This window comes from Nicotiana tomentosiformis, chromosome 12 (assembly GCF_000390325.3).
Source record: "Nicotiana tomentosiformis chromosome 12, ASM39032v3, whole genome shotgun sequence".
NCBI classification, from domain to species: domain Eukaryota; kingdom Viridiplantae; phylum Streptophyta; class Magnoliopsida; order Solanales; family Solanaceae; genus Nicotiana; species Nicotiana tomentosiformis.
The window spans coordinates 50,706,215-50,731,107 of NC_090823.1; the positions used below are offsets into that span (position 1 = coordinate 50,706,215).

General features: G+C 36.3%; 1 protein-coding gene across 4 annotated transcripts; it reads right to left on the reverse strand.

Annotated features, from left to right (window-relative positions):
* Positions 1-1,954: 1,954 nt before the first annotated feature.
* LOC104119946 (uncharacterized) lies at positions 1,955-17,881 on the reverse strand. Of its 4 annotated transcripts, none has more exons than XM_009631580.4 (7): positions 17,700-17,881; positions 17,341-17,486; positions 6,884-7,729; positions 6,665-6,814; positions 2,896-2,990; positions 2,450-2,518; positions 1,955-2,291 (listed from the first exon to the last, which is right to left on the reverse strand). In XM_009631580.4, exons 2-7 carry the CDS (start codon positions 17,474-17,476, stop codon positions 2,148-2,150), a joined length of 1,440 nt encoding a protein of 479 aa, XP_009629875.1. In that variant the 5' UTR covers positions 17,477-17,486; positions 17,700-17,881; the 3' UTR covers positions 1,955-2,147. The 4 variants fall into 4 exon arrangements, with proteins under 4 accessions (XP_009629875.1, XP_009629874.1, XP_070048399.1 ...); XM_009631579.3 differs by having other exon boundaries at positions 1,955-2,328; XM_070192298.1 differs by having other exon boundaries at positions 17,571-17,708.
* Between the last annotated feature and the right edge of the window lie 7,012 nt (positions 17,882-24,893).

Consider the following 24,893-nt stretch of genomic DNA (forward strand, 5'->3'; position numbering starts at 1 on the left):
GTAATTTCTAAGGCGCCTAACCTAAACCTATATGAAGCCTAATTCGCCCAGAAGATAGAGGGAGCTGTTTTTAGGAGATTTTGGAGGCAAGAACAAGAGAGAGAAGACGGAGAATTTCCTAAGAGTTTTCATCTTCTTCTTCTTACTTCCATTGTTAATTATGAATTGTTATAGTGAATTTTTATCCATTAGTATGAGCAGCTAAACCCATCATCTAGGGTTGATGGAACCAATTGTTGGATAAAGTTTTGACTATGTTTAGATATAATTGAGTTGTTCTTATTCTATGATTGTTCAACTATGTGTTGTGTTGTGATTAATTGAAAGGGCCCTTGATTAATCATGTCTAGTTACTTTGTGTTGCTTGAGAAAGAACACTTGGTTAGATTGTTGTTAAACAACACCACTTTCGAGTAAGTTAAGAGATTAATTACTTGAATTTAAAAACGGGGTTATAGATAACGAAGCTTTGGTGGGATAATTCTGAGTTGCATAAATTGTTAACCAGAGTAGTTCCAGAGAATGCTTCTAGTAAATTATCGTAATTGATCGAGAGATAATTACGGTAGCCCAGAACTCATAATCCTCATAGAGTATTACGGCGAGATTATAGCTAACGTGTCAGGAATTAGTCTGGCAATTGGGAAAATCAATAGCCCAAGATCCTTTTTACCTTTGAATTCAACCTTATTCTTGATTATTGCTAATTCTGTTGTCATTTTCCTTAGATAAATAAATTCTACTTATACTCCATTAAAAATCTTGCATCCGGAAGTTGTTTGAACTTATCATTAGCATTGTTAAAAGTTGTGGTAAATAGGTTAGTTCCCTTTGGGATTCGACTCCGGACTTGAACCGGATTATATTTGCAGCGACCGCTTAGTCCTTTTTACAAGGCATAGTTGGGCGTGATCACGATCAAACTTAAGAACTCTCCAATTCATCAAATTGCCAACTTTCGACAAATAGCACTAAAACCTTTTAGGAATCTCCAAATCAAAATCTGAGTATACGCCCAAGTCCAAAATCACCAGACGAACATATTGAAACCATCAAATCTTAATTCCAGGTCGTTTACTCAAAAGTCAAACATTTATCAACTCTTCCAACTTAAAGCTTCCAAAATAAGAATCTCTTCCAAACCACCTCTAAATCTCTCATAAATCCAAACCAACCGTACTTGCAAGTCGTAATGCATCATATGAATCTACTCAAGGACTCAATCTACCGAACAGAATGCTAAAGCTCAAAACGACCAATCGGGTCATTATAGAAGGAAAATATTTTCCTTAAAAAATATTTTTCTTGAAAAATATTTTCCTTAAAAAATATTTTTCTTGAAAAATATTTTCCTATATTTGGTTAGTAAGTGAAAAACTTTTTGCGAAAAATATTTTCTTTTTCTAATGTTTGATTAGTGAGTAAAAAATATTATTTTAAAAATATAAATTATGCAAACACGATGGGGTGAGAATGGAGGCAGGGTTGGGGTGGAGGTAAGGGTGGGGTGGTGAGTGAGGATGGGTAGGGTGGGGCTAGGTGGGCGGGGCAAGTAGGGTGGGTGGGTTAGAAGGGGTGGGCAGTTGGGGAGATGGGCATTAAGGTTGAAAAATATTTTTCCTCCTTTTGATACTAATTGGAGTAAAATAAATTCATGAAGAAAATATTATCCAAAACATTTAAAACAACCCAACATGAAAAAATTGAAAAAATATACCAAACACATCCTATGTGATATACTTGGAAAAGTATCATTACTAAGTAATCATAGCTAGTTGTAATGCCTGGAATAGACACGTCATGCAATATAAACACCGAGCAAGTATTTTACGGAAATCCCTTGTAATGCATGGAATTATAGCTATTCTCCACAAGCCACGAGTGTATCAACGACCCCAGGTCCCAACAGAACCAACATGCCTACAACACAACTGTGCCCACTGGGAAAAGCAGCTACAACAAAAGATTTCTCCATCATAAAATTAACGATGCAAGTTATGACCAATACAATCCAGAATCACAAAATACCGGAGATTTCAGGATACATAGTTTAGTAAGATGTAATACATGCAGCTCCAGAAGGGCAAAATAACACAATACAACCACAGCGGGCCTTGTAAAAGTACAAAGATGATTCAGGCAAAACCTTAGAGCCCTAGTCCAACAGTACGACCATCTCTTCGGCGAAGTCCAGCAGTATATTGCTTCTCCAAATCCATCTGGAGCTCCCTCTGCCTCTCTGCGTCGTGGATGACTGGTTTGTTCTCCGTCTTCACGTCGCCTTTCACACCCTACAATTGGCCATATGTACCAAGGCAACCTCAGACTCTAAAAAGTGTGTTAGTACATACGAAGAGATTTTGCTGAGGGGACAAGTTATTAAGACTAAATACTGATGGAGGCTATTACTTCTGACAATCTAAAGCAAAATAAAAGGAACAGAAATTACCATGAGTTTGTTGAATTTTTCTTGCCGCTCGCGATCACCAAATAGTGATGTATCCCAACGATGAGTGGACTACATATTCGACCATCAATTGAACATACAAAGACCAAGAGAGTGAATAACATTGAGCATAGGATAGAGAGATTTAACAAGCTAACAATAAACATCTATTGATGCAGCAGCCAAAATCAAGTTTCTCCGATTCTTTAAAGCATGAGCAACCTAATAATCAGGCTGATGTCAGCAAAAGTGATCAAATGAGACTTTAAGATATGCATCACCTTGAAATGGAACTAATTTATCTCATACTGCTTCCCTGTTAGACGACCAAGGAATAACAAGTTTTACGGAGAGGTGAAGGTGCTATAGGTGGACATGCAGAGTTATTATATGGGAAAAACTTGCCAGACACAGAGGAGGAGGAGAGGACAGACAGACAGTAAATTTACCTCTTCAGTATCAGTGGTGGTTTTCTTGTTTCCCCACAGCAGCTTCTTCTTTTGGTCGGCAGTCATGATACCCGTTCCAATAAGGTTTCTATTAACTGTGATTCATTGCGAAGATTAAATCAAATAAGAGAACATGGTTAGCAGAACGAATTACTGAGATATAATTGCAAAAAAAAAGAACTTTGTAATAGTGCTCGAATAAAGCACATATAGTCAAACAACCATCAGCATAGACAACTAAGGAAACATATATAGATTATATACATATATATATATACAGTCAAACATCTCTATAACAGCATCGTTTGTTCTGATATATTTTGGCTTTTATAGTGAATGGTTGTTATACATCTATAACAACCATGAAGCAGAAGTGGACGTGGATGTCGCACACCGTATCGGAGCGGGATGGAAGAAATGGAGGCTCGCTTCTGGTGTTTTGTATGACAAGAATGTGCCACCTGGACTTGAGGGCAAGTTCTATAAAGCGGTAGTTAGACCGGCCATCTTGTATGGAGCCGAGTGTAAGAAATATCATGTCCAGAAGTTGAAAGTAGCGGAAATGAGGATGTAGAGATGAATGTGTGGGCATACCAGGAGAGATAAGATTAGGAACGAGTATATTAGGGACAAGGTGGGTGTGACTCCTATAGAAGATAAGTTGCGGGAATCGAGGCTGAGATGGTTCGGACATGTGAAGAGGAGAGACCATGATGCCCCGGTTAGGAGGTGTGAGAGGTTGACCATGGCCGGTCAAAGGAGGGGTAGAGGGAGGCCTAAGAAGTACTGGGGTGAGGTGATTAGGCAGGACATGACGCTACTTCAGTTTACCGAGGACATGACCCTCGATAGGAGGGTGTGGAGGTCGAGGATTAGGGTTGTGGATTGACAGGCAGTCTAGTGTTTCAGTCGACCATGGCCGGTCAAAGGAGGGGTAGAGGGAGGCCTAAGAAGTACTGGGGTGAGGTGATTAGGCAGGACATGACGCTATTTCAGCTTACCGAGGACATGACCCTCGATAGGAGGGTGTAGAGGTCGAGGATTAGGGTTGTGGGTTGACAGGCAGTCTAGTGTTTCATCTAGGCATCCCAGTAGTATTAGTACTAGTCTTGCATTTTGCTATTCCTAGCCCCTTGCTATTTCGCATTGTGTCATTATTTCCCGCAAGATTGACTCTATTTTAATAGTGTCGTATTTTTAGATATTTGTTATTGCACGTATCTTCATTTGCGCTCATGTCTAATTACTTTGTTGTTGCTACTGTCTGTTTATTGCTTCATTTTCACTTCTTTTGAGCCGAGGGTCTTTTGAAAATAGCCTCTCTACCGCCATAAGTAGGGGTAAGGTCTGCGTACACTTTACCCTCCCCATACCCCACTTGTGGGATTTCATTGGGCTTGTTGTTGTTGGTTGTTATACATCTATAATAGCATTTGACGTCTAAATATATTTTGGCTATTATAAACAAAAACTATCCAAAAATCAAATTTATGTAATGTTATATATAAAAAATAAAAAAAAAATATTCAAATTTAAATACTCAAAAGATATGTAAATTTTACTAATTAAATATTAAAAAAACTAATACATTATTAATAAATTCGTAACTAAATGTATAAGGATTTAAACTCTAAAGCATACATTTTAAAGTTATTAGAAGATTAAATTATTTCAAGATTGATGAAAAAGTTCAGTGATTGTAGCTTGTTTTGTAGATTTCAGTCTCTTACTAGCGATATAATGCTTGATTTGCGTCCAAACTTTCAGCAAAAGGATATCTAATAGCTTTTCCTTGAAGGCAATCTAAGAGGTTAACAGTTAAATCTTCTATCTCAATCAAAGTAGTAGCCGATTGAGATCAAAATCTTTAAACTTATTATTGGTGATCTTATTAGAGATTCTACATGGATGTTAGAAAGGGGTAATTTTACAAAGAGTGTACTGCTATTAAGATGGATGTTGCTTTTATAGGTAAAAAGTTGTTATAGAGGTAAAATATAACCTAAAAAATTGATTCCGAGAAAAACTTGACTTTTATAGTGAATGGTTGTTATATGAGGATGCTGTTATAGAGAGGTCTGGCTGTGTACCATGGAGCCTTGCCCATGCCCCATGCCCCATGACCCCTTGGTCGCGTCCCATGGAGCCTTGCCCAAGCCTCCCAGCACCTAGTGCCATGAACGGCCCCATAGTCTTGGGCGAGCCAAGTGACAAGTGTGTATGTGCCTATGTCACCCCTACCAGTAGCTTGTGCCCACATTCGTCAGTCCGCAATGCCCACAGTGCCAGTCAGCGGGCAGCTTCCTCAGCTTCCGCCCGCAGCCAGTGCCAACAAGCAAATGCCCCCACAAGAGAATAACCAAAAGTTTGACTTACGAATAATGCTAGAATAGAGGCTTTAGAATAAGTAGAAGACATACAAAATATATGCATCGCACGTTTTGCTCCCATAAGAAGAATGAAACTAAAGTGAAGGAATTAGCGGGGATTCTAACGATTCTAGGAGAACGACATGACAGATGAAAATCAAACACATAGAACTAAAATAAGATAGATGGAGTGAAACAAAAATTTATAGAACGGTTGTACGACCAACAATATTATAAGGAGCAAATATTGGATTTAGTACATATTCGTAAAATGAATACCATAGAAAAGCGGATGTTAGGATGAATGTGCGGTCATACACGTTAAGACAAGATCAGGAATGATCTTATATGGCAGATTGTGTAAATAACACATAGAGGTAGCCTAAATCACATGGAGGGAAATCAACTCAAACAACCTGCAATTTCTTTGGAATCCTTATATATTTAGTGAAGGAACAGAACATAAATGAGACGAAGGATTCATATAAGTAAAAGTGATACAAGCTAATTGAAACTAAGGTTTATACCCTATTGCTACACTTGCACTAGATTCATTAATTCCCAAAAGTCCCTTCAATTAGTTAGAGATTAAATGTGGGGTTGGTTGGTTTGGGGGAGGGGGACTTGGAGTGTTGATGCTCCAAACCAATTTGAAGGAACGGTAAGAAAATTTACGGGTTCTTACACTTGAGAGATGATGGTATTTTGGACATATTGCAAGAGTTGTTTTTGGAGGAAAACTAAGCCAGTACAGGTTAGTGTGTTTCAGATTTCTATAACCACAAGGCAGCTTTTAGCCTGTTACACACTACATGGAGATCAACCGAGGAGCAAGAATCATATAGGTATAATGTAATACACCCTAAAATGTTCTTAAGTCCCATCTAATTTAAAGAGCTTATAAAAAAATCTTATCCAAAACAAAACCATAACTCTTTGGTTAAAGAACAATTTCGACTTCCAGAAATCAGATCAAATTGTTGCCTGAAAACCAAAACAATCTAAAGGTATGTTTCTAGGAAAACTCATACATGTTCGAAAAACTCGTCGGCAAAACTATTCCAAACACAGCTTTTTCCAAAATATATTTTTCTAAAATTGTTCTAAAGATTTGTTTTTTTGAAAAAAAACAAAAACTAAATCCAGCGCCACCTGAGATACCACTGTACATCATCAGATCCTCCACGGCTCCACCCCCTTTTTCTCTTTTCAAACCTAGCCAGGTTTAACAAAAAGAAGCAAAAATGGAAAGTAAAATAACCAGGACTTCAATTTAATTCACCCCCAACCTAGCCAGTTGTTCATATTCTTTACTCTTACCAGAACAAGGAGAGGATACTTGGGCAATACAAGAATATATAGATGCAGAACATACCCAAAAAGAAAAAGAAGAAATATACCTAGTTCAGCAGCCTTCATTGCAGCAACTTTTGCAGCATCTATATCAGAGTCTTTCACGCCCTGCTCCAAGGCCAATTCACTGTTTGGACCTTGACCTTGTTTTGAACTCGGAGAAAGTTTTCCATCAGCCGCGCTTACTGGATCCATACCTGAAAAATAAAGAGTGCAATTATAACATAAATGATACTGTCCAGGAAGAAGAATAAGATGCTTAATACCATCTATTCCCTGCTCTGAACTCTGGTCCATGCCTGAGAACTTTGACTTCTTAGCTGGAGACTCTCGCCCTTTACCAAACTCAACATTTCTGTCTTCAAATTTCTCCTTTGTTTCTCTGTAGTAGCTTCTCTCCTTGTACTGATCACGGTCTTCATATTTCTTCCTTTCCTCTTTAGTGTATTTCTCACCATCCAACACCATTTCATCAAATTGTGAAGCTTCCTTCAGCCGATGCCCAGAACTGTCTTTTCTTGAATTCGACTCATTTCGGTTGCTTCTAGAGTCCTCATAAGCAGGTGAATTATCACTTTTGTGATCGCTCGTATGGTCTCCCTTCTCATCTCGGCTGTCTCTACACTCCTTATACCTATCCCTTTCCCTGTATCTACTATCGCCAATGCTAGAGTTATTGTAACGCCTACCTGATCCTACTCTATCAAATGATGGATCTCTGCCTTTGATTGATGAAGTTTCTCTCTCCCGATCCTTGCTTCTATGCCCTGAATCATCATACCTACCTCGGTAGTGTTTGTCAATGTCACGTGGGTAGACTCTTGATCTATGATCATTATCTCGCCTGGAGTTATTGGAATAATTATTCACTCTTGAGTCACGATGAGAATGAGAGGATAGCTTTGAATATCCTCTATCATCATCATCAGTATGCCTGTCATGCCTGGAATAATCCTCGTTCCTGTGGTGAGTGCGAGAACTCTTAGAAGATTGTCGATCAGACTGCTTGTGAGATTCACCTATTCGACCCTGCCTGTGCGAGAACTCCTTATGTTGCCATTCATCCTTCCTTGATGGGATAGGACTAGAGCTCCTCTGGCGGGCAGGGCTCCCTACAATCAAAGAAGATAGGATAGTTAAGAAGCAAAATCACATGCCAGCTTTACAAAAATCTTTTTCATCAGCACAAAAAGATCTTTAAAAAGATGAAAATCATATTCACAAGCAAGACCCAAAATGATGCCCAGTCATATATATGAAGCAGTAATAGTAAGTCTTATTATAGGGCTTAAGGGGTCTTTTGGTATGCGGGATAAGGTGGGATAAGACGTGGGATTAAATGTATACTCTGTTTGGTTAGTGGTATAAATTTAGCCCAGGATAAATTTATACCGCAAACCAAACAGACTTAATCTAGGATATCCCATCTTATCCCACCTTATATCCCATCAAACTTGGGATTATTTTATCCCACCTCCCAGATGGAATAAAATAATCCAGGGATTATAGTCCCGGGATAATATAGTCTGCGTACCAAACGACCCCTAAATGTTTAGCTTAGAACTGGAGATGCAAAATTACGTAAGGCTGTGCTCGTATGACATAAAATGTTTTCCAAATAAAACATTGTCCGAGATGCTTTATAGAAAAAGTTATCACACAATCGCATGAAAAAAAAATCTTTTTTTTTTGTTCAACTAGATTCTAAAACTAGTAATTTCTATTAGGTTCCACATTTTATCTTTCCATACTGCCCCATCCTTGTAGCTAAATCAACAAAGAACCTTTGGATCGAGATCCACAACAATGCATCACAACTATGGATTCCAATTATTCTATTTTTTCTTTCATTGGATATGATCTACTGTGAGCATGTGATTTTTGCTCAAAAAAATGCTCCTAAAATATTTTAGATTAGTGATTTAATTATTTTTGACTTGTTAGGAGTTTTAGGAATTTTTATTTGTTTTGTTTGCATTGTAGTTGCATTTATTGTTAATTGCATTTCATTGCATTTAATTGCATTTTAGTTGCACTTTAAACTAACAAAATTACAAAAATATAAATACCAATTGTCTTTTATTTTGCATTTTTAGAAACTTCGTAGTTGCATGATTAATTAGTTAAGTAGGTCAATTAGTAATTTTAGTGGTAAATTATTTGATAATAAGATAAATAAGCTAGGAGTGAAAAGAAGACCTAATTGAAAATCATGTTTAAGTGGCTAATTGTATAAAAGCAAAAGGAGGATATAGGTTGTTTGTGCAATCAGAGAGTCCAATTCAGTGGCCCAAAAGCAGAGGCCCAATCCCCGACCTGGTCCGTTTGAAGTCTGCCGTTAGAGACATAAAAATGGTGCAGTATGCACTCAAAAGTGTAAGGCCCCTTTTAATATGAGTAAAAGCCAAAGATTCAATCTTTACAACTTCAATCCCAAGTCTCTCAATCTCTCCGCCTAGTTTAAGAGTTTGCAGTGGCCGGAAATTGCATCGGTCGCAAACCACCACTTCCACCACCACCTGACGCCGTCCAGAAATCGCCTCCGGCGGCGGTTGATCTCCAATTGCCCCCAAAATTACACCACTGCCTCTCCTCGCCTCCCTCTCTCCAAATTTCTCACCCATTCCATCTAAATCTCAAGCAAATCCCACGAATCGAAATTGAAACCCTAGCCTTTGTCCCTTTCCAATTTCACCCTTCACCAGAGCCCCGAAGGTCGTAAAACTTATACCAATCGATTGATCTCACTAACATCTTTCGATTGGTGTTAATTTTGTGCCATTTCGGGGTGGCCGGTGCCGGTCAACTCACCGTTGACCGGTCGGAATTTTCAAGTCTCCATTTATTTCTTCCTTATTCCGATTTGTAGGTGTCATTGTAACATGTAGCACTAGCTGAATCTTAAAGCACAAGCCAGTGCTCATGTTATAATGAGAATTGCCGCCCGAAAATCACTCTTTCTGGCGGCAATGGCTCTGGATGGTAACTACTTCCCCTTTTCCTTCTTTCTTGCGTTCTTTTGAGTTAATTAAAGTTTTAAGTTTATGTTTCATTACCTACATGCGAACTGTTCTCGCTATTTGGAAACTGGAATGCATGCTAGATGATTAGGTTTACTTTTAACTCTGGTTTGATTGCTTTAGTGTAATTGATAATTAGATTGCATGTGTAAGTGTGTGTCGTTTTGATCAATCCTTATGTCAAAAGTTTTGATCTGATTTGATTTAATTTTAGTTTAGAGTTTCAAATCAGGGAGTGGGGACTTGGGTTTGAAATTGGTTAGTTAGGTTGGGCCTGTCTTGATTTGCAGGCAGGCCCTGAGAGCGCTAATAGCATAAGATTCTGCCATATATGGGTCGTTTGGTTGAGCCCAAGACCCATCTTGAAAAGGGGATAGCAGGTCGGGTAAGTATGGAAGGATAACGGGAATGTTTAAAAGGGGAAAAATCGAAGAAAGAAGGTTCTAGAGGGAGTGAGTAAGCTGGAACAAGATACGGTCTGAGGATTTGAGGGGCATTGTGGAAAAAACCACTAAGGGAATCTTATAGCAATTGCTGAGAAGGTGCTAGGAAAGGAGGGAGGGGATTTTCTATTGGCTGGTGGCACTGGATCCATTAGCTAGGGGGTAGAATAGGGAAATGAGAGAGGAGAGGAAACTCTAGGGCATTAGGTCTATATAAACTCATTCCCCTGTCACTTGAGGGGCGTGACTTGGAGCACCTATTTTCTGAGACTTTTCGAGAGATCACCCTAAGAAAAATTTCTCTGAGGCAAAGCAATCTAAGAAAAACTAAAGAACAGAGATGAATTCTAGTGAAAAGAGCTGTAAAATCAGAAGGATTAGAATGAGAGGTGCCTGTTTGATCTAGGTTACTCTTTTTCCTGAGATTTTGGGTTGTCAATTCCGGTTACTTTGCTGGTTTTTCAAGAGCTATTTAGGTTACTTTCTGGTGCTGATTGGTTGACCATTACACTGTTACTGAGCTCCATCCTTCTATCCTGTCTTCTTTTCTCTTTGTGATTTGGTATTGTTACTGCAACTCAAGGTACCAGTCTCTAATCATTATGTAACTTTCAGATTATTCCTAAATGAGATTGTGTGAAAATGCAAAAATCTACTCTCTTGAAGGCCTGAAATGTGTTTATGTATCTTGTCTTGAATGAAAATGTATGATGATGTTTGGTTCAGTTATGACTGATGAAGTAATATTCTAGTTCTAGTTTTGGCTGCTTGTTTAATGTCATCTTAGGATCACATGAATGCATGAACAAAATTGCTCATAAGTTTAAAATTTGAGAACCTGACTCCAGGGTGGTCGGAGGTTAGAATTTAAGACTCAATCTGATCATATATCTTTTTACCTTTTTTTAGATAACCCTTCTGTATACATACGTGTGTCAATCTTTAATTAGGCTTTGAAGTTCAATCTGGATGTTCGGGATAGCCCTGTGGTTATTTTCGCAAACTTGATAGGCGGTTATTTGGAACCAAATCGGAAAGGGGATCCATATCATGAAGAGCAGACGTGGCTATGCCTTATACATCAGCTTTAAAGACCAAAACTAGCTACTTTTGTAATACAGTAATAGATAGTCCCTCTGATTGCAATGTAGAGTTTCTAGTGGCTATGTATGTAAAGATTTATGTATGAATTTGTAACCCTTTGCAAAGTGGCAAATGAGTGAGTTTGTTTACAGTTGGAAAGGGCCAGAAATGGTCTTTCAGGCCCAAAAGACGAGTCTGCTGACTCAAAAATTTCAGGGTTAATTGGGTTTGAGTTTGTGTGATTATAGGGCCCATCGCTACATATGTGAATACAATCGGGTGTTGAGAAACTAAAAGACTAATCCTTGTTAACAAAATAAGTTAGTACTTTACACTTGATTAGTAGTTTCATTTCCTTTTATCCTCGTTATTTCACTCACTGCTGTTTGAATAAATGAAGATATAAATATCAGAGCATTTTATTAGGTCCGTTTGGGTTGAAATTCATAAGAACTCTAAATAATTCACTAGACATCAAACTTAGCTTTAATCACATAACCTCTTAGTAATTGTAAATACCCAATGAGCTGCCATAATCTCCAAATAGTTTTAGTATACATACGTGATTCTCTATTCACATTAGTTGAAACCTACCCGCTATCCACAACTTTATATTCATAGCTTATATTAATCTCAAATATAGTTAGAGAATAATCACAAACACGCTACTGTCCTCTTAGGCACGTCTAAGCAAATCCAAATACCATAACTATGTATACGTTCGCGTAACATAATTATGATCCATAACCAAGGGAACAAAGTATGCGTTCGCATAACTTGACAAATTAATAATTATTATTAATAATAATTATAATAATAATAATAATAATAAAAGTTTATTAATTGTGTACACGTATGCGTGACATGATTCTTGACACGAAAAACAAAATGAGTACGCTTACGCGTGACTTATTTCAAGATAATTCCATAATTCCTTAAATAAGCAAATAAAAGCAATTTTAAAGCGGATAACGGCGAAAAATGCATAAAATCCTTAAAACATGGAAAATTGCATTAATCAAGCCAAGTATATATTGTTAAGCGACCATGCTAAAACCATGGAACTCGGGAGTGCCTTATGCCTCCCAAGTTAACAGAATTCCTAACCCAGTCTTCTGTGTTTGCGGACCATATTCGGAGTTAAAAATTTCCTTGAATCGAGATTTTAAAATTGGTGATTTGAAACACCAGAATCAAATAATTCCAAGTGGCGACTCCTTAAATAATAAAAATCAATCCCTATTCAAATTATGTCACTTTAATTGGAAAAACTCCTTTGCCCATCCCCGGAAAACGGAGGTGTGACATCTACTACTCTTGAACATTTCATAAATTACTTTCTGATGGTTGAGCTTTAGATAAGTACAGGTAGGAATAGGATATAGGAGCAGTTTTTTTGGTCTTTTTTGTGTGTTACAAAAGTTGATAATAATACCTACAGATGGTAGGAGTAAAAGTAGTATAGCAAGAGCAAAGATACTAGTAGAGGAAATGATTTACACCTCGAAATGAGTTACGTCAATTTCTCCCATTCATCTAAGTACAATATTTTGTGAGAAAACATTGATATTATACCAAAACACCTTAAATCTATACTATATTAAAAGCACAAAGCTCTTTAGCAAAATGTCGTTTGTCTGTTTTACCTATTTAAAATAAAGTTCACACTGGACAAAATAGTCTTTTATTATTTTCCTAATATTTAGGAATAATTATTTAATAACTTCTCTAATATTTAGGAATAGATATTAATTATTTTCCTAATATTTAGGACTTTAATTTTTCAAACTACTTCCAGTTCTGAATTTCCTCCATTTAGACTTAGGAGAAGTCCTAATATTTAAGACATATATACATCTAAATGTGAATATAAATGATGGCATAGAATATGTAAGTTATAATTCTTAAGCAATATCGCTATATCTTCTCTAGAAATAACGTATTTATTGTTAGGTCTAGAAATAAATTGTGATTAATAGTTTTTTTGAGATATTAGTATAGAATATCGATATTCCACTTTCCTCGAGGGAGAAAAAGTTTGGTACTTTTTCCTTTCTCTCCCTTCCCTGACTTTACCAAACAAGAGAATAAATAGTAGTACAATTTCTCTTCCTTTACCTTTCATTTTGTCCTTCACAAACAAAGCATAGATCTAAAACCAAACATGAAACTACTAAACAATTAACCAATAGTCTCCCAGCTGGCTTCTGAAGCAAATCCAAGAAGAGATAAATCGTTATTTGCATGATTTTCTCACTAACAGATTAAACATAGAGAGTACCTTATAAAACTCTAAAGTAAAACATAATTACGTAGTATATATGACGTAACGTGTGAATTTTTTGAAAACCTATTTCTTTAAGGTGAGGATTCCAAATGACAATTACAAAGTAGAAAGAATCGGATTGAATTTGATATTGATTCTTTTTTTCATTTCGGTCGTGTTTTTTTAGTGTTATCATTACCGTGATAAAGAATAACTAACAGCAATGAACGATATATTTGTAGGAAAGAAGCTTAAAGATTATTATTTCATGTTAGGGGTGGCAAGCGGGCGGGGCGGGGCAAGTCAGATACGGGTCGAAAACGGGTAATGCAAATGCAAAACGAATAAATTATCCGACCTGACCCATACTTAATACCGATTGAAAATGGGTTAACCGGCGGATAATATGGATATTCATATTATTCATGATTTCTTGAATATCATGAAGAATTCCTAGTCTTCCAAACTTGAGTAACCCCCAATTTGAGTCTTTGCAAAATGTAAAAGTTAAACTCATTAGTTATCCATTTTTTAAGTGGATAATATGGATCTTATCCATATATGACCCATTTTTAAAAAGTTAATTATCTCAACGCATTTTTCAATAGATAATATGGATGAATAACTGTTTTTTTTAATCCATTTTGCCACCAATATTTCATGTGGTCATAATTCTAATGTTCCTCATGTCAAAGATATCTCTACATCTTCTTAGTTAGAAATGCGCAGACTTGTGACACTTAGCCTTGATTTTGCAAGTTATATATTTCCTCAAATAAGTATAAAGATCATAGTATTTTCAAGAGTTTAAACTTTTTTCAAAATTTTAATTTTATAACTAAGACATATTCTTAATAATATTTTTATGATTTTTAAAAATGGTATACTCTTTGATACGGCATATATGCTGTTGTGTATGCACAGATTATTCCTAGTGATACATATAAGATGCTTAGTATATTGAACTCTATAATAAAGACACTAATATTGCAACAAAAGTTCTATTCAGCCGTATAAAAAGGCCATAAAACATATATTGTATCTTATAGTAATACTTTATGAAAATTACTAAACATACTATTAATATATTTTTTAAATAATTTTTATTCATTGAGATGAGGTACACACGCATCCCGCTATCTATATCTATACTATATTAAAAACACGAAGCCCCTTAGCGAAATGTAGTTTGTGCCGATTAAGAAAGATATATTTTTTTTAAAAAAATTATTTCTCATTCATATTGTTTCTATTTATGTTGTTATGCTTTTTATTACTTATTTGAATATGTAATATATATTCAAGTTAATACTTCTTTTGCCATAACCATACTTATAAAGAAAATAAAGAATTATTTCCAAAAACATTGTACGTCTTAGATTAAAATTGTGGCTAATTAGTAGTGTGAAAGTTTTGGCATAAGAATACTTAGCAGAAGTTTTGGTTATTTTTGGTAGATCTGTCTCTATAGTCCAATGAGCGGGTGTCTTGTACATGCTTAATTTGCTTGAATAAAATTTTCCAGTTAAACCAAAAAAAAAATTAAAACTGATTGTTCCATAAACAAAGTCAAACTGGTAAGGAGAAAAATCACTAACTTTTAATTTATACACAAAGTAATCATAGTCTACTTTCTTTCTTTCTTTAAATTTTTATTTTAAAACTCAAATATGTTATTTAATATTGTAGTTAATTAATTTTAAAAATTGTATATTAGTTAAAATATGGTTCACGCGCAAAGCGCGTATCTAAAGACTAGTCTCTCTAATTATACTTGCTGCATCAATCATGGCGTACAATATTAAATACAAAAGCCTAATTTGGCACGAAACAGAATCCAAATTGATATTAGTCACCTCGGGCAAACCCAAAATCTCCAAATAATTGTTTTTCTCCCCAGGTATACTTTTAGACTAACATGCATTCTGTGAGAATGCACGGAAGAAAAATTTATTTTAACAATGATACAATGAGCCCTATATATAATATATATTCTGCTCCTACTACATATGGGATTAGGACATATTCTACTCCTACTACATATGGGACTAGGACATATTCCACACCTACTACATATGGGACTAGGACTATTTACACATAACTATCTAACACTCCCCCTTAAACCGGTGCATACAAATCATATGTACCGAGCTTGTTACATATGTAACTAATACGAGGATCAGTGAGGGATTTGGTGAAAATATCTGCAAGCTGATCATTCGACATATAAGTCCATTAGACTCTCCCTGAGCAACAAAATCAGGTTGTTGCTGATAAACAGAAATTGGCCGAAAAGTCGCCGGAAAAATTTGAATTTGAAAATTGTGAGACTAAGCCGAATTTCACACTACAGAATAGGTTTTAAAACACCACCATAAAACAGAAACTTTTCTGAAAATTACTGTTCACACCGGAAATCACGGTTCACGCTGGAAAAAGTGCATTGTTCACGCTGGAAAAAGTGCATTGTTCACGCCGGAAAGATAAAATAAAAGTTATCAGAATTTGATGTAATTTATATGGGTAGGCTCGGAATCACTGGACGAGTAAGTTGTCCTGAAGAAGTTTTGTCAAAAAGTGGACGGAATGGCTCACACGCGCCGGAAAAATTATTCTAGCTCGCCGGAACCCTAGTTCTAGCGGCGCGGGGAGGCGCGTGAGGGACTTTCTGCCAAGCGATTGACTAGGGTTTTGTCGCCTGACTTTTTCCAACAAGATGGTAGTATTGGTTTTCGCACAACACTTACCGATGAGGAGATAACGCAAATCAATCTTGAGTCATCAACCGGAAAGACGCACGGTGACCGACTTTTCTGGTCCGATGGGACTGGGATTTCTGGAGTTTGTTCGCACAAGGGTTTCGGATCTGATGGTGGTACTGGTATATGCACAGTGGTCTACCACTGTAGCAGTGATGAACCTTGGGAACAAGACGAAGTTGCCAGAAAATTGCACGGCGATGAGATCTTTTTTCCCGGATGTCGCTGGAATGACGCACCGCGATAATTTTCTCACTAAAGCTCTGATACCATGTGAGAAAGCACGGGAGAAAAATCTATTTTAACAATGATGCAATGAGCCCTATATATAATACATATTCCACTCCTACTACATATGGGATTAGGACATATTCTACTCCTACTACATATGGGACTAGGACATATTCTACTCCTACTACATATGGGACTAGGACATATTCTACTCCTACTACATATGGGACTAGGACATATTCTACTCCTACTACATATGGAACTAGGACTATTTACACATAACTATTTAACACATTCTAATGTCAAATCCTGAGAGGTTCCCATTTTACTTGACTGAACTAAATAACCTCTTGAACAGTAAAGACTGAAATATGGCAAACAATTGCTAGGAGAAGATCAAAGTCGCTTTAATTTTTGTAACCAAAAAGAGCGAATTTTGTGCAATGAGCAAGAGTTCTGAAAATCGAATTATTATTTGGCTTTATAAATGCCATTTAGCAAAATATAAGAGCAGCTTGATGTGACAAAGGAGGGAGCATAGCATGAATACGCATCCTGCTCCAAGGTGAAATCAGCAAGAGGCTATTAGAGTGCAGATTATGGCTTTTATATACATGGTAGAGACTGCAATATTGCTTGAAAGTTCAATCACAAAATATGCATCAAACATTAATTGCTACAGAACGTCTTTTCGATTAATCAATCAATCCCACGAGATTCTATAAATTCTCTCCACTCACTCCTCACTATTCATGTCCATTTCATTCCAATACAGTTTTGGAGATATATGTATAGTCATCAACACTGCAACCTCCAACTCTATTCAAGTTTTACAAGGAGGAACTGACAAAGGCAATCAGAATGTTTTCTTTTTCTAATTATTTTAACAGCATAAAAATTTCTGTTAATTAAAAAACTAACCGTCAGACGATGAGGAACCACCACCAACAGGAGAGCGACGCCTGTATTTCCTGTTAGCTGCATCATTGAAGAGCTTACGGAATGCCCCCTTCGAATCAACATTCTCTTGCGGTGAACTTTTCCCATCTAAGTCCATTGTATTTAACCTGAAACAAAACGAATACATATTCAAATTTATTACTCCAAGAAACTTTAATCAGGCGAAAAAAGAAAATTGACCATCCCCTTACTTATTATTTTGAAATTGGAAAGGTGAAATTTGAACAAAATATAAAAAGGAGTTCTGTTTTAATAACTCTTGAAATTAGAAATGAAAATTTAGGGTTTGGAGAAATCAAGATATATATCAAGGGACAAACCTTTTCTGTGTGGGTATTTCAAGCTAAACGACAAAACCCCATGTACTGTTATTTGCAGGAATGGGTTTCGCATGTATCTACTGCTGCTGTGTGAGGGAGAGCTAGGGCTTTTTATTTTGCACTTTCGAAACAAGCTACAAAGAAAACATATCCTTCTATTTTTGCGATTAAGAACGGGGTTTCGGGCCCTGTCCGTTGACAATTCCACAAGAAATAGCTGGTCGAATTGTATTTATTTTTTAATTTATATATATATATATATATATATATATATAACTATATATATATATATATAACTATATGCAGTTATTATTATATATAGATTAAACATATATTATGCATTTGTCCATTTCTAATTTAAGCAATTGGATGGGTGGTTATTTTTAAAAAGTAAAGAAATTTTGTTATCCAATATAACCCTTTCCAAATAATTTGTAAAAAATCTGATTGTCTTATATATATATATATATATATATATATATATATATATATATTAGCTAACGTACTTAACTGTCTGTTACAATAGTAATATGTGGAGAAATATCAACATCCACAAAAAGAGAGTAGTCTATCGCTACATTAGAAATATTACAACCCTTTCTCTTTTTTTCAAAAATAGTTCCTAGGATGTCTATCCATATTGCTTCATTGACAACACCAGAGGAACTATCAAAAAGTTTGTTCTTGTTTCTGCCATCTTCGCTGCTTCCTTTGCCAGCTTGTCCGCCACCCTATTGGCCTCTCTGTAGCTGTGATTTACTTGAGGATGCCCCAGCACTGTTAGGAGTGACCTGCATTCACATATAATATTTTCATAATTCAGATTGTCTTTATTGATACATTGTAATACCTTTGTTGAGTCTATGTAAACTTCCAAAGGCATGAGATTGTTTGAGACTGCCAATCTTAGTCCCTGCATAAGAGCCGTCAGTTCAGCGTGGAGAGTGTTGGTGTAATTTATTTTTCCCATGAATCCCATTACCCAATCCCCATTGATGTTCCTTATTACTCCTCATAATCCTCCTATAAGCCCCTTTTGGAGAGTTGCACCGTCAATGTTGAGCTTATAGGATCCTCTCCTGGGAGGATGCCACTTAATTTGTATAACAGTGTTAGATATGATAGTGCATCCACCAGCCACATGAATGAATTCAACAGCTCTAGCTATGCATTCTTGCAGGAAACTGGCTCTCTTTTCCCATTGAAACAGTTGTTATTTCTAGTGAGCCAAATCTCTCATAGACAGAATGGGATCAACTCAACCCCCGTGAGCAGATTGTTAAACTTTTGGTTGTGGGTTATGTTAGCGGTACAACCCCAATGGTTCTGTGTGTTCAAAAAAGTGGTGATGTTATGGTTATTATGGCTCATTTGGGATAGATTATCCCAAAATAGTTTAGCATTATCACAATTGGCTATGATATGTTCAATGGATTCCTCCTCTTTGTTACAGAAGAAACAAGTGGGGTTCAGATTAATTCCCCTGTAGTGAAGGTGTTTTCTAGTAGGAAGTCTACCATGGGTCATCAGCCACAAGAAGTATTTGATTTTATTGGGAACCTTTTTTGACCATATCCAGTTGAAGTCCTTGTCTGGATTGTGGCTCTGCTTGTCAGATTGCTTAAGGATTATGGAGGAAGCACACTTTGTTGAAAACAGCCCATTACAGGTTTGGTTCCACATCATCCTATATATTCTATGAGGATTAGCATTAGAAATAGTGGAGTTAATGCTAGAAACAACACTGTCAGGCAGGTTGAAGGAAAGATTATTAGGATTTCATTGGCCATTTTGGAGGCAAGTTGCCAGTGTCCTGTTTTCCTCTTCCCTGTTAAGAGGGCCAATAACCAAGGCTCTAAGGGGTTCCATATTTTGTATCCATATGTGATTATATAGGTTGATTCTATCTCCCTTATGCACTATCCACCTATTGGCTTCCCTGCACACTTTTCACCCATTCCTAATGTTTGTCCAAGTTCTAGAGGCAATGTGTCTGTTGTGATGAGTGCTAGTGCAGTGCTTGTGAAACAAAACTCTGGCCCATAGGGCATTCGGATTGTTATACATCCTCCAAGCTAGACCTGCATGGCTGGCAGTGTTCCTAAGGTCAGCTTTATGCACACCAAGACCACCAGCCTCTCTAGGTTTAGTAATGGTGTCCTACTTGAGCATGTGTATTTTCTTTTTAACAACAGTAGTACCCCAGATGAAATTCGTTCGAATCTTATCAATTTGGTTGCACACCTGGGCAGGTAACTTAATATACTGCATAATATGACTAGGGATGCACCCTAGAGAGGACTTGGCTAGAGTTGTTCTCTCAATTATGTTCATGAAGTTAGTTTTCCATCCAGCTAGCTTAGCTTGCATACTATCAATGATGAACTGGAAGTCCCTGTTAGTGGGCCTCTTATGGAAGATGGGAAACCCTAAATATTTACCAAAAGAACTATTGTCCTTAAGGTGGGATAGGGGTCGATGATACCAGTATTGGGGCTAGGTCTTCTTCCTAGCTCTGCATGTTGGTGTTGGTGGTTGGATTATTTGTTTTTTTCTCCATTTTTGGTGTCTTGACTGACAGTGGAGTTGTTTTCCCCTAACGTACACTCCTTTCCTTTTAAGCTAACTCTCTCACCATTAGGTTTTCGTGCATGAAGATTTCTTATCATTTGAGATCTTTGGGAGGGAATTGCGTCAGTCAAATTAACTGAGGGGAAATGATGAGGGGAAATAGGAGGCATTGTGGTGTGGGAGGGTGATATTTGGCATAATTCTCTATATTTTGATAGTAGTTTAACTTCACTTCCAAGTGTTCTTGAATAGTTTAGTGGTTAAAACTCACCCAAAATGTGCTTAATTGATGCTCTTTGGTTGATAGGGAGTTGAAAGAAGAATTGAAGGAAATTTTGAAGTTTTGGGATAAAAATCTGCTCAAATTGAGGAAAAGGACAAAGTGAAAAACATCGCATTTTCCACTAATGTGCGCTCATCTGGACAAGGTCAAATACAGAGCGCACGGTGCCCGCGCGGCTCGAGCCTGGCACGCGAGCAGATATTTTCGGGTGAAAATTATAAGGATATTTTGGTCTTTGGAGCAAATTTTACACGATATAAAAGTTTTTTTTCGCCTCCCCAGCCACCATCTCGACCTAGAAAGAAGAGAACACTACTTTCGAAGCAAGGGCTTGGAAGAGTCCAAAAACCATCCTAATTGAAAATTTGAAAAGTTTCCGTGAACCTTTCTTATTTTCGTTTACTTTGGATATTGTTTTGAGAATAGTTATTATGTTTTTTAGTATAAACATGAGTAGCTAAATTCCCTATCTAGGGTATTGATGAACCCGTTGTTGGGTGATTTTGAGTAAATATTCCTGAATCGTTGATACTTATTCTATTTGTTTGGTTGCAGGTTTAATGAATTTAATTGTTTGAGCTCGCAATTGTTTATGCCCTATTTCTTGTTATTATTGGAAAAGGATTGACAAGGTTGGGTTAGTCAAACAACAGTACTTCAGGCTAAATTAAGGAATTACTTAACCCGATTTAGAATCGTTATGGGGACGTCATGATTCGACTGTGACCTAGAATTGGGCGAGTTTATTATCCCGATTATTTTGGAATAAATAGTTTAAGAATGGTGTCGTTAGTATTTGGAAAACTCTAGCGAACAACTTTAGGTCCAAGGTTGATGGAATAATGTCAAACAAAGTTTCAGGATTTCACTCACAGTTAGCCCGGCAATTGGGGGATTCTCTACCTTAGGCCTTTTTATCATCTACAAATTTCTAAAGTTATTCTTGACTTCTAGTTTAGTTTGTTGTTAGTTAGTCGAATCTAATTCACTAGTTAATATCCATAAAATCCAAGTATATTTGTCCTTTTTGTTCAACTTAGATTATTTAGTAATTGAGTGAACTAGAATGCTTCATAGCTCTCTGTGGGATTCGACCTCGACTCATAGTTGAGTAAATTATATTGCATACGACTGTATCATATCTTATGGAGTTGTGTTTTGGACGTCACCAATTTTGATATCATTTGTGGGGTTCGAACCCGGGTCACCCGCATGACAGGCGGGAATACTCACCACTATACTATAACGACAAAGAAGAATAAAATAATAAAAATAAAAGTATTCACAGGCAAGAATACTCTCACCCCACACTTATGATCATACATTGTCCCCAATACACACAAATAAAGCAAGTAGGGTGTAGAGGCACTTCCCTAAACTGTCACATCAGGAGTGGCTCCATCCTCTGGCCTCGATCCAGTAGTAATGTCGCCAAGAGAAGAAATAGCAACAAAAGTGGTAGCAGCGATCACATCTCCACATAGAATAACCAGGGACATGAGATTGGGAGTGAGAAATTGCAGCAGGGGAGTGAAACCCTGCACCTCAAGGTCAGCGAGCGCTCTTACTTTGCTGCTTCTGCAACTTTCACTGCACTTTTCTCTCCACTTGGAGGATATGAATTAGGAGCCTAACTTGGACTCAAGTTTGTGACCACGAGCGGCGGGGGGTGGTAAGTAGATGAAAAGGCCGAATGCCTTTTGCTTCATTTTGCATTTCGTGACGTTCATATGAGGAATGTCATTTTGTCGTTTTGCGCCTTCAAACTTCAAATTATAAGGCTCTTGCCTTTCCTCTTTGCAATCCCCCATTGATTCATGTGTTTCAATTCCCATATCACCACACAACTCCAATGTCAAAAAATACTTGGAATGAGACATCAAGCCTCCAAATTGCAATTTTGCCCGAATCTTGACATTCTCTTTTTCCCCCGAACTAGAGTCAATTTCAACCATATGTTCAATTATGCATGTTGACTCTAATTCCGATTTTTTTCGGCATCGCCAACAAGAATGGAGTCATTTGGCGGATGTTCAATTCTTAATTCAAGTTCCAATCCATTTTGGAGACTATTTTCCAAGATCTCCTCTAAGGCTTTTTGCTCTTGGTTTCCTTCTTCACATAGGCACTTCATCATGAGTTTGAACTCTCCATTTTGCCCATCCACATTTTCTTCCACATCCAAAGCCCTATATATGTCAAAATCAAAATTAGAATAGTTATAGTGGGGGTTCGAGGAAAGGAAGGACAAACAAGCACAATTGCTTAAATGACCATTTTGACCACCACACCTATCGCATATACTCCACTCATAAGTTTGAGATTGCGTGCACAATCCTCCCCCCTCCCCCCCGGGAGAATTTAAATAACTTTGTCATGGGTGTAGTCCTCCACAATAAGGACAAGGGTCATTAAAGTATGAATAACTACCACCCGACCAATTTTCATTATGTGATGCCATTTTCAAAAACTAAGAAAATAAACAAGAAAAATAAACAAGAAAACAAACAAGAAAATGAATAAAGATAAGAAAAATGACTGTACAAATATTCAAAAGTTTGGACCAAAGCACGTACGCTTACTTCCCAAACAACCCAAACACTTGAAAATTTAAAATAAAAAAGTTCAACTTTAAACACTTAGCAATTTTATTTTATAAACTAAAATTTAAACGGTTAGCTCCCCGGCAACGGCGTCAAAATTGGTGACGTCCAAAACACACCTCGATAAGAGATATACTACGGTCGTATGCAATATAATTTACTCAATTATGAGTCGGGGTCGAATCCCACAAGGAGCTGTGAAGCGTTCTAGTTGACTCAATTGCTAAATAATCTAAGTTGAACAACTATGGACAAATATACTTGGATTTTGTGGATATTAACCAATGAATTAAATTCGACTAACTAACAACAAACTAAACTAGAAGTCGAGAATAACTTCAAAAATTGATGAATATAAAATATTCATATATTATATACTTAAAAATATACTATTTTAAATAAAGTATTTATATAATATTTTGATTCTCTGTATTTTCTAACAATGTTTTGCAAGAGACAAGAATACTATTAATAAAGCAAAAAAATGAAAGAAACGATAAGGTTGTAACATGTTCAATTCACAACGCAAGAAGGTTACTACACATCTTCTTCAAGATGCATCTTCCTCGGGACACATTCTCTTCACTACGTATCTTCTTTAGTTAAGATCACAACATTTTAAGAAGAAATGCACTTCTATAAGTAGAAGGCAACTCTCTGTGTAGTAGACATCAAGGAAAAAGGAACAAAAGAGCCACTTTATTTTCTAAAGCTTTGGTCTCTTAATCTTTCTTGTTCTTTCTTTCTTTACTTCTTGTAATTTTTAGATTTTCCGGTAGTGTTGGCAATATAGGCCATATTATAGAAGTCCTTTCTTTTTTAAATACTCGATAATGGAGTAGTGTCTTTTTGTTGGGATAGTTGATGAAGCTTGTATATATATATATATATATATATATATATATATATATATATATATATATATATATATATATATATATATATAATAGTTTTCTCAATCTTATTAAATACTTGGCCTGAGATTCTCTAGCTCCACTTTTATATTGTGCTGGGATGTTAGATTTTAATTAGTCACATCTATTTATTAATTTCTAAAGTTACTTGTATTGATTTTGTAATTCTCACGAAGCAAAATCGATACATATTGACTAGTGTGAATCAGTAGATAGAGGGTAGTTTTCAGCAATCTAGCATTCCAAATCTTGATTTTTGCTTAGTTCAATTTTAATTCTCACGAAGGAATTGTTATAAGCAATATTATTGATTTTTTCGTAAAGATAATCTCAAGATGTCTTTACTATTTCTTGGCACAATTCAGGCAAGACATATATTTCGATCTTATTGTCACTAGTTGTAAGTCAGTTAATAACATAACCTCAAGTAGTATTATTAATTGTTTACTTTCTAGTGAGCAAAGCATAATTGTATTAGCAATAAGCAATTATCCATTAGTGAAATATATATAAAAATTAAAATTTTATTATAAAAATATCATCAAGTGAATTCAATGATTCCCAACACTTTTTAAATATAAATTTTTCAGAAGTTGTTTTTGTTTAAGTAATTTACAAATTCAAAATCCTAATCTCTTTTCATCAATTTGGTTCTCTCAAATAGTAGCTAAAATATTACAAGTTTGTAGCATAGATTTTCCAATCTCTGTGGGACGATATCTTAAACTATACTAGAATTTGACGGAGAATGAGTGAATATTTCCTATGCACTAAGAGCTCATCAGAAATTTGTAGATGATAAAAAAGCCTAAGGTAAAGAATC